General features: G+C 40.7%; 1 protein-coding gene across 1 annotated transcript in view; it reads right to left on the bottom strand.

Annotated features, from left to right (window-relative positions):
* Positions 1–3,361: 3,361 nt before the first annotated feature.
* LOC124802711 (autophagy-related protein 16-1-like) overlaps positions 3,362–11,555 on the bottom strand; it is a 125,550-nt gene continuing 117,356 nt past the window's right edge. Inside the window, exon 5 of the mRNA XM_047263674.1 lies at positions 3,362–5,322. Coding sequence (XP_047119630.1) covers positions 5,226–5,322 — 97 coding nt within the window. The 3' untranslated portion in view covers positions 3,362–5,225. The remainder of the gene's footprint in view (positions 5,323–11,555) is intronic.

The raw sequence follows: 11,555 nt of genomic DNA, 5'->3' as shown, positions 1-11,555 counted from the left end.
GTAAATGTTCCCAAGTACCTATCTGCACCAATACATTGTATAAATTTGTTGTTGTGAAAGGTTTTTTCTGTAGTATTAGCTCCTTCGTGTATGGGACTACATCCTCTACATAATTTATGAATGCTAAAACGATTTTAAATGTCCACTGTAGGCTGTCAGAAACTTTTTTTATTACAGATGAACTTTATCATATCTTATATTAAATTAATAGGAAGTTTAGTCCTATGGCCATTTTCTTGATACTGCAGGTATTTGACAATGACCACAGACAAAAGTGGCCAGAAATGTAATACATAATGCAACAGAGTTCATATGCATAAAAAATTCATATTTGAATGATTTCAGCATTCAAAAATTTTCATGTATGTCCTTTTCTCCTTTATGGGCATTACATTATGCTGACAGTATACTGAATGGACGTCAGCAGGTACCAGTAACAAATAATACTCTGTTTCTGACAATCCGTCATGATCTGTAAACATGACCATACCACAGACAACTGAGTATCACTTTTCAAAGTAGTGTTGGGCATCCACTTGGGTGATATGGAACATAAAACATTTCCTTTCAGTTAAGCAAATCGACTAGCTAACTTCATTGTTGTATATAGCACAAAAGACCACATGCAGGTTGTGACCAAAATTATGCTACTGAGAAATCAGTATTAATTACCACTCTACTTAGGATTCAGTGGCTTCAGAAAGCATTTCACTGTGTTCCAACTAAAACTGAACAATGAGCACTCAGAAACAAAACATGTTTCAACCTTTTTTTTTACATGCTGAAGAACACATTTACTACTGCTACAGCTTCCATGATACTTCAATCATGGTTAAGGGACATTCAGAATTTCAAGGGAACTCAGGAATGGAATTCACACGTCATGGATACTATTCTGGAAAAACAAGGACTGTGAGCTGATGGAACACGTCTAATTCACCTATGTTCTCCTAATGACAGAGCAGAATGCCTCTAATCACAGAACTGAATAGAGCAAGCTTGATAGTAAGCATGAAAATTAATATTGATAAGACTAGAATAATGCATATTCAACAAGTCGAAGAAATACTTCAAATTAACAATGAATACAAAGAATCAGTAGATGATATTTTTGCACTCGAGCAAAATAAAATAAACGGGATATAAGGAAAATGCCTCAGGTGTTTTGGATTATCTAAACAGGTTTATAAACTAAGTTTTCGAGGACTCTGATTCTGATTCTGGAAACTTACAGTCTGTCTTTATACCCAGTTTTGAATTACAGTTGTGAGACATGGACTTCTAATGAGGAAACTATTCAAAAAGTGAGTGTTCCTCTGAGTAATGGAGAGATGTAATTTGGGAATTACTACAAGAGATGAGAACACAAGCAAATGGACCAGTGGACAGACAGAAGTAGGAGACAAAATCGTGAATGCAGTGAAAATGAAATGGAAATGCATTGGGCTGTAGCCTGGGGAACTGATGATACGTTAAGTTATGAACTTCTCTGCTGTATTTCAGAATATAAGAAATTACTGAGACTGTACTAATGGTAGATGGCTAGATGACCCCAGGAAAATGCAGAAGCAACAGTTCAAGGCTGTGTTGCATGGAGAATTCTGCAAGTGGCCTTCATGCAGCAATGGATAACAAATGATGATGATAACCACACTTCTACACATTGTGTGGGTGGTCAATATGTACATTTATGATGTGGACATATTACATTAATGGCTATTGAGCTACAAATCTGAAGTCAATGATTTAAAAAAGAGGTCAATTAAAAAACAACTACCTTGTGACTCCACGAGTACAGTTTAAAAGCTTTTATAAATAATGGTGTCATGTAAGAATAGGGTTTGTTACATGAACTATTGCTCTTTTTACTTATTTTAGCAAATGTTATCTAATATGCTTAATTTATGATTTCCTTGATGTGGGGAATGAGGAATCAGTTTGTACATTTACAACTTTTGAGATGTCATATTGGATAATTAAATAAATGTATTATCTTCTGACACTCCCAAGTCAGTTTTGTGATAATCTATTTCCATAAGATAGTTAGATATTTAAGAATGGACTGAAGATTTTATCACTGGCTAACTTTTCATCAAATACATGTTTTAATTTTATCCACCTTGATACACTGCTTCCAGTCATTCACAGCAAAATCTCCAATTTTAAGTTTCATTATGAAATCTACATTATGACTGCTGCTCTACAAAAGGCATGTGTCTGTCAAACAAGGCAGAAAATACAAATACATTAGAGAAAATTATATTTGTCTTCATAATTGATTTATAAATGCATTTTGATTATTTACTATGGCTCTGGTCACTTATTTTTGCAAATGTTATCTATCTGCTCAATTTATGATTTCCTTGATATGGGGAATGGGGATTCAGTTTGTACATTTACAGTTTTTGAGAGGTCATATTGGATAATTAAATAAATGTATTTGCTTCTGTCACTTCCAAGTCAGTTTTTGTGATAATCTATCTACTTCAGTCATACTGTTAATTTTCTACAGCTGAAAGATTATTTGAATTAGTGACACCAAAGATTTAATTGGAACATTTGCCATAATTACATTAATAATCAAAATGCATTTGTAGATCAATGATGAAGATAAATATATAATTTTCTCTAATATACTTGTATTTCCTTCCATCTTCGAGAGACACATGTCTTTTCTAGAGCAGCAGTCACAATGTGGATTTGATAATGAATCTTAAAGTGTTAGAATTCTCAGTCAGTGGCTGGAAGTAATGTATCAAGGTGGATAAAGTAAAACTTGTATTTGATGAAAAGTAAGCCTATGACAAAATCTTCAATGCACTCTTAAATATCTATCTATCTTATAGTATTGGAATTTAAGATAATGCATGAGGACCTGAAGTCACTGGATGAAAATTGGCTACAACAATGAATATTCAGCTGCATCAAGAAAATCACCAGATCACCATTAGTTACAATGTTTTTTTCTGAAACAATGAGGACACAGTGCCTATTCCAATCCAGCATTATTTGTATTGAGTAAACAGAAGAATTTTGATCGCCTTGGATGCATGAGAACAGATAAACAACAGGTGTAAATGTCTAGTGCCCATCGCTAAGCATATTTTTATCACACTTGTTTCCTATAATTGTAACAAAATGCATGGTTCCTCCTTGTTGGAATGTTGAAGCATTTCAGAGTTTTTTTTTTCATTGAGAGTATAGTAGCAGGGAAGACATTAAAATTATGCAGTTTAAATCATTGGTAAGTAGGTGTGAATGGGATTAACAGTTACGCAAGGAACTGTTCCATGTGACCCATACAAAATGAAACAATCGACAATATTTACGAAATATATTTCATTTCAGACATATGTTCCTAAAATATAACAATGAATTCATGATAAAATAACGAATTAAACAATTACCGGTAAGAATTCAGTTCATTAAATCATACATGATATTCATTACAAAGTATTAACACATAAAATTATCGCATATGACTCCAATTTTGGTACTTCTCAGTATTGATGTGTACAAATATATTTCTAGTTTCCAGATATAATGTAATTTTACCCACACCACATGCATACATCAACTAATAAGGCAACACAATACTTTTGTTATCCTTCATTATTTCCTTAAGAACAAGAAAATATGTTTATACTTAATTTCATAGCATCTTATATGCTGTCTTTCGGCCATGAGTATTCATAAATGGCAAAGCATCAGAATTCCACTTTTACAGTCGTATTATAGTATCATGAAAGCCATCTTAGTGTAGGCAATCTTGTACTGTTTAGTGAACAGTACAAAAAACGTGTATTTTCTTACATACTAAACAAGTTCCCAAAAAAAATAAAAATATTTACATATTTCTGTTTGTGATGTTATGTTGAAAACAGAAGAAGGTGCATGCAATAACTTTGGTAACAAAAAACTATTGTCAATGATTTACTGCATTTTGAAGGAAGAGAATAAGACGTTTGTGATAAGAATAGAAGAAGAAGAAGAAGAAGAAGAAGAAGAGGAACAAGCCAGGTTATGCAATGAACGCGATCAAACTCTGCTTTGTGAGTAAAAGGTTAGAGTTTTGTTAAACTTTAGTGTATGGATAAGCATGTCTTGATTATATTCCACATTGTTGGCAGAGCAAGTAGAAACATTTTCCCAGCTCACCATTTGGACCAGTCACATCAGTAAAGTGTTTCCTTGCCGAACGCGTATTTCCAGTTATTACGTGCAACACTTTCGACTTAATCAAAATAAGCGTAACTGACAACTAACTCACAAGCCCATTACAGCTGAATTTGAAACATAAAATAAAAATAAAAACATCTTTGGAGGAACGGTACACGACATCATCTCACAAAAACGTTTAAAATAAAGGCCCACAATAACACAACATTTAAATTTTAAAAAATCGACTTTGCGGCTAAATTCTATGTTCTTCCTACGATTTTTCACAACTACAGTAGTCTCCACAAAAGCAGTCTGATAATCAAAGCGATCGTTCTGCAACTAGAGCGCCAGCACAACATATAACGCCTTACAACTTGGAGGCCGAGAAGTGAACACTGCGAGGCACAGGAATGAAGCGTCGCCGTAAAGTAGCAGCCGTGAAGGCCGCAAGACCATTAGACCCATTGGGTTGGAATTACGTACGGCCCAAATGTGGTGTTTGATGATCACTACGGTCTACTTCCGCGAACTCCACAAGTTGCTAAACCAAGATTTACGAGGAATCTGTAAAAGCTTCGCCACTGAAGAGGATTCGGAAAGTAGGGACCGACAAGTCGGAAATATTCGTTAAAATAAAGGCATAATACACGAAACGAAGTTGTTTATTAGTTGATAACGGTCAAAATACGTACTCTTGAACGACACGCCAACGATATATCACACGACGCTTGCTGAGAAATGTTAAGATGATGCCTGCAAAAGTAATATGTGGCAAATGGCAGTGCTAAGAAACGGCGAAGTCTCCATCTAGTTCATCAAAATTTTTAAATAAGAGGTGTTCATGCGAAGCAGACGCAGCACAGAAAGATTTTATAACAAGAAAAGTCCAAGCGTCGTTCATAGACTGAGCACGATAGATGGTATATGAAAACTTAAAAATTCGTGCAGATCAAAGACACGAGAACGAAGCTGCGAAGTGTGTTGACAGGCGTCCCTCCGACCGTGGAAGCAGTCGGCGGCAAAGTCGCCCTCGCGATCGGTCGACCTCCTTTGATTGTGCGCTCTCACAAGTCCGTCCAAATTACGGCCTTGCGCTTCTTGTCAACGCTCGCCATGAATGAGCCGTGCGGGTGGAACGACACTGCTGTTACGCCGTTCGACCTGTGAAGAGGAGAGCATGCACAAGTTAATTCAGTGCTGTACTGGTCATCTGAATGGAAAAAAATATTAGTTCCTATGTTACTTTCACTAGGCATAAACTGCTTCTGGATGGCCCAAATTAACACTAAACTAAGAAGAGAAAGCGGTAATCCTTTGACCGATAATGCCCATGCTATTGTTGCACCACGACGAGACATCAGAAGAGATGCTAGCGAAATATGAACTGACCATTTCCCTGCGTAGCTCTACCAGAAGTGCGCCTCTGAACTGTCACGTTGCAGAACCGGTAGTGGGTTCCCATTTGTATGGATGAAGGGCCGTACTGGCATTATGGGGAACTAGAGAGCAGACCAATCGACCAAGGACGCGACGACAACTGGCATACAAGACTGATTTACTCCCGCGGAAGATCTCATTGATGTGGCTAGTGGCTTGTCCAAACGTTATTGGAACGAGGTATGAAAGACTGAAGATCTACACAAGGGCACATGGTATAGGCGAATCCCACTGAATTTACAGAAGGTTCAATGGTATGTTCCAAAGGGAGCTCTGAACTGTAACTTCTCTGGCATAGGAACCACTAGACAGTTTGTGAGGGTCATTACCACGTTGAAATTTAACCACAGCTGCCATGAACAAGATCTTTACAGGCTCTGCCTCATACCGTCACCATAATGCGATTTTAGGATGCACCAGAACATACGAGTCATATCTTCTTCGGCTGCCCACGATACAGAAGGAAACCCGACTGCCTTATTACCGAGTTGGTAAGTTTGGGTTTGTGTCAAGTCTGTGTGTGCTTGTGGGTGCGCGCGCGAATACATTGTATTTGTGGTGTATCACTTTTGAAAACTCATTTTCTTTTTTTTTGCGTTGACTTTCCTTATTGAAATCGGCACCTGGAAAAGTGTTAATATCCAAGAAAGGTTCTCGGCGCTTCAGTCCGGAACCGCGCTGCTGCTACGGTCGCAGGTTCTAATCCTGCCTCGGGCATAGATGTGTGTAATGTCCTTAGGTTAGTGAGGGTTAAGTAGTTCTAAGTCTAGGGGACTGATGACCTCAGATGTTAAGTACCATAGTATTTAGAGCCATTTCAACCATTTTCGCCAGGAAAATGATAAAACGAGTGTTTTTTAAAAACTGTCTAATATATATTTTCTACTAGATATGTCTTCGGCCCGGAATCTTATTGACTGAAGCAGAATTATCTTCATTGATCAGTCCCGCTTCGAACTGAGCTCTTATGGCCTGGGAACACGTGCCTGGAGACGCTCCAGACAGCGGTGGGACACCAACCTGACTGTCGCCCGACATACGGTCCGACAAACAAGAGTCGTCTGTGGTGCCGTGCCCTTTGGTTATCATCCACGGCACACTACAGCACAGCGGTACATCGACGGTATTTTACGTCCCATTTTGTTGCCCTTCATGGCAAGATATCTTTATGTGATTCTTGAAGTTTTCCCGGCGTACTGAATGTTCGATGAGATTTCGGGATTGCAGCCGGATCATGTTAACTTCATGCCACCATATTTCGGCTGGCAATGGAAGTTTCTTCCACGAAAATCTTGGCGGGAGGCCAATGCGCATGCGTTTTCGCGCCAATTTTTTGCTATAAAGTTGACTCCGAGAACTTGCAGTCTCCAGTGACGGTCACTCACCTGAAGATGGCTGGACGATTGCCAGCCGAAATATCGTGGCAAGAAGTCAACATGATCCGGCTGCAATCCCAAAATCCCATCGAACAAGATATCCTTCGCTTAAATTTCAGCAAGATAATGTCAGCCCACATACGGCGAGAGTTTGTATTGCTTATCTTCGTGTTTGATATACCAGAACGTGGCCAGACAGGTCACCGGATCTCTGCCCAATTAAGATCGTTTGGAGCACTAAGGGTAGGGCCTTCAAAACCAGCTCTGGATTTTGACGATCTAACGCACCAATTGGACAAAAATGGCTCTGAGCTCTATGCGACTTAACTTCTGAGGTCATTAGTCGCCTAGAACTTGGAACTAATTAAACCTAACTAACCTAAGGACATCACACACATCCATGTCCGAGGCAGTATTCGAACCTGCGACCGTAGCGGTCACTCGGTGCCAGACTGTAGCGCCTATAACCCCTCGGCCACTCCGACCGGCCCAATTGGACAGAATCTGGTACAATACTCCCTCAGAAAGACATCAAACAACTCTTATCAGTCAATGCTAAACTTCCGTAGCTCGTGGTCTAGTGGCTAGGGTTGCTGCGTCTGGATCACGACGTCCTGGGTTCGATTCCCGGCCGTGTTGGAGATTTATTTTTTGTGCCTGGGGACTGGGTGTTTGTGTTGTCCTCATCAGCATCATCATCATTATTTGTGACAGTGCCAAGATTGGACTGTGTACAAATTGGGACTTTGTACTGGAGCCAATGACCGCGCAGTTGAGCGCCCCACTAACCAACCATCATCATCATCATCATCATCAATGCCAAACCGAATAAATGTTTGCATAAAGGCCACAGGAAGACCAATGTGATACTGACTTATTCAACTTGTGAAACTCTTTCTCTTGAATAAATCAACCAATGTTTCTGAAATTGTAATCTTATGTTTGTGTGTACATATACATTGCATCTACCGATTTCTGTCCCAATCGGATAATTTCTTCGTGATTCATCTTTTTTTTCTGAGAGTGTGGTTGGGTGCGTACTCAAGCAGATACGATATTTGACCGCAGGACTCCAATCTGAGCTAGAATAGCATAATAACTGAAATGGAAACATCTCACATGTAACTCACCATTTCATCTGAAGTTCATTTCTTGTCAGGAAATGTCTTAAATGAAAGATCTATATCTCATCTTGCAAAATTTGCAGATGATGTTGTTGCCACATTTAGCAGAGATATTGATATAGTAGAGCTAGTTAAGGAAACAGCTCGTTTCAAGTTCCAAGTGAAAGAGATGATGACCATTGACTGGCTCCCCAAATGGATATTTTGTAAGATTTTTTTTTGCTAGTAAGGGTTAAGGAATGCTTATTTAAGCATCAAGAGTTTTGAGGATATTTAGAACAATGTCGTCACGCAGTATCTTGTGAACGCAGTTTTAACAAATAAAAGATTAATAGAAAAGATACTGGAGGTAGAGTATGGCTGAAATAAAACTGTAAGACTTAAGATATCCTGTCAATAGCGTACGACACTGTCGCTAAACTTGTCTTCAATAACATAACCGATGCGGAATCGGATTTTTGCTAGTCTGAATCACAGCCCCTTTTCTTTTATTTGTAATTAGTAATGTGTTGTTGTCACGGTCTTCAGTCCGGAGACTGGTTTGATGCAGCTCTCCATGCTACTCTATCCTGTGCAAGCTACATCTCTCAGTACCTACTGCAACCTACATCCTTCTGAATCTGCTTAATGTATTCATCTCTTGGTCTCCCTCTACGATTTTTATCCTCCACGCTGCCCTCCAATACTATATTGGAGATCCCTTGGCACCTCGGAACATGTCGTACCAACCGATACCTTTTTCCAGTAATTAGTAATTTATGCACTGTTATTAAATTCATGATGAGTGAATAAAATATGCCCTGCGAGGCACATCACACTAAATTCAGTGTACAGTAGCGGCCATATGGAACAAGACATACATTTTATTGTGTGCTGTATTATTCATCAATAAACAGTGCCTGACAAAGAAAGTGAAGCACAAAGAAAACATGATCATATGTCAATGTAACTTCGTACACATACACATGATCGGCAGATATGTAAATGATTAGAGCTCCAATTCTCTGTGACAGGTAGCACGGTCGCCAGAGTGCATTAGTGGTTTACTCGTAGTGTTGTTAGCAGGTCTGGTAGGGTATATAAGGGGCGTGGAGAACGTCACATCTTGAGTGAGCGCTTTGACGGACACGGAGATAACGCTTACTTGTACGAGACAGCATCATCAGCACCTGACAGACTTTGTAAAGGGCCTCGCTGTGGGCTTCCATTTGGCTGGCAGGACAAATCGTGCAGTATTCAGATTTGTGGGGTATTCAGATGCGAGAGTGCCCTGATGAAGGACTGCATGGAAATGTGACGGCAGGCATAGTCATAGTGCAAGTTTCGGTGAACTTAGATTGACCACTCCTCCACATCTGCACTTGCCACCTGTGAAGAAGTGATGAACTCCCAGCAACATTCTGTGATGTCCCACACCATTAGTCAGAGACTATCGGCAGTCAGGTGTCCGCCCCTGGTACCTAAGTGGTCAGCGCGACGGAATGTCATGCCTAACGGCCCGGGTTCGATTCCCGGCTGGGTCGGAGATTTTCTCCGTTCAGGAACTGGGTGTTGTGTTGTCCTTATCATTATCATCTCCATCGGCATGCAAGTCGCCGAAGTGGCGTCAACTCGAAAGACTTGCACCAGGCGAACGGTCTACCCGACGGCAGGCCCTAGCCACACGGCATTTCCATTTTTTTTTTTTTTTCCAGTCAGGTTAGGGAATTACTGTTTCATGCGTAGGTTCCCGTTAGCAACACAACACAAACGGCTGTGCCTGGAGTAATGCCATGACTGCAAAGGTGGACTTCATGTGAATGGTGTCACACTGTGTTTCGTCACGGATCGCAGTTCTCCATATGCCAAATAACCGTCGTTGGCGAGCACAGCAGCGACCCGAGGAGAGATCTTCATGCGAGATATGGGTATCTATTGGCAATGACGTCAGGTCATGGCTGGTAACGACTGAGGGACCTATGAAATCACAGTGGTACTGTTGTGGATGACTTCATACACAATATTAAGGAGAGATGGGCTACAGAGAGGTGCGACAACGGTCGCTGTGAAAAAGATAGACAGGTGCAAAAATGATTAGTGAACAAGCTAAGCACGTCATTCTCATTGGAGAGAAGTCTTCCGAAGTAAGAGTAATTTCAGGTGTGCCGCAGGGGAGTGTCGTAGGACCGTTGCTATTCACAATATACATAAATGACCTTGTGGATAACATCGGAAGTTCACTGAGGCTTTTTGCGGATGATGCTGTAGTACATCGAGAGGTTGTAACAATGGAAAATTGTACTGAAATTCAGGAGGATCTGCAACGAATTGACGCATGGTGCAGGGAATGGCAACTGAATCCCAATGTAGACAAGTGTAATGTGCTGCGAATACACAGAAAGAAAGATCCTTTATAATTTAGCTACAATATAGGTCAGCAACTGGAAGCAGTTAATTCCATAAATTGTCTGTGAGTAGGCATTAGGAGTGATTTAAAATGGAATGACCATATAAAATTAATCGTCGGTACAGCAGATGCCAGACTGAGATTCATTGGAAGAATCCTACGGAAATGCAGTCCGAAAACAAAGGAAGTAGGTTACAGTACACTTGTTCGCCCACTGCCTGATTATTGCTCACCAGTGTGGGATCCGTACCAAATAGGGTTGATAGAAGAGAGAGAGAAGATCCAACGGAGAGTAGCGCGCTTCGTTACAGGATCATTTAGTAATCGCGAAAGCGTTACAGAGATGATAGATAAACTCCAGTGGAAGACTCTGCAGGAGAGACGCTCAGTAGCTCGGTACGGGCTTTTGTTGAAGTTTCGAGAACATACCTTCACCGAGGAGTCAAGCAGTATATTGCTCCCTTCTGCGTATATCTCGCGAAGAGACCATGAGGATAAAATTAGAGAGATTAGAGCCCACACAGAGGCATACTGACAATCCTTCTTTCCTCGAACAATACAAGACTGGAATAGAAGGGAGAACCGATAGATGTCCTCAAGGTACCCTCCGCGACACACCGTCAGGTGGCTTGCGGAGTATCGATGTAGTTGTAGATGTAACACAACAAACAGAAGACTCGTTACAGATGATACAACAGGAAACAAAGTCCAGCTATTGACTTCCCAAGGAAGTGAATCCAGGCACGAGTGGTGTCAGGCACTGCCATTGGCTCTCCTATAGTGCTGTGACAGAGGGCCCTGGAAGTACAGAGCCGCTACAGGCGTAGCTCAACACGCGTGCTCCATTGCGTCTGCAGGATCTCGCACGGCCGCTATTGGCGTCTCAGGTAAACTTGCAGTTCCACTGCTATGGGGACGTCCTGCATCCTCATGTGTTACCTCTCATGTGGCAGTATCGTGGTGCCAGTTCTAAACAGGAAAATGGTCGTCCATACGTGGCAAGTGTCTGTATTGACTGTCTTCGTGGTGTTGAGGTACAGCCATGCCAGCAACATCCCTACAGCTGTCCCT

The sequence above is a fragment of the Schistocerca piceifrons genome, chromosome 6 (genome assembly GCF_021461385.2).
Source record: "Schistocerca piceifrons isolate TAMUIC-IGC-003096 chromosome 6, iqSchPice1.1, whole genome shotgun sequence".
In the NCBI taxonomy this organism is placed as follows: domain Eukaryota; kingdom Metazoa; phylum Arthropoda; class Insecta; order Orthoptera; family Acrididae; genus Schistocerca; species Schistocerca piceifrons.
The sequence above is the reverse complement of the archived record's forward strand: the minus strand, read 5'-3'. Positions and strand labels throughout refer to the sequence as shown.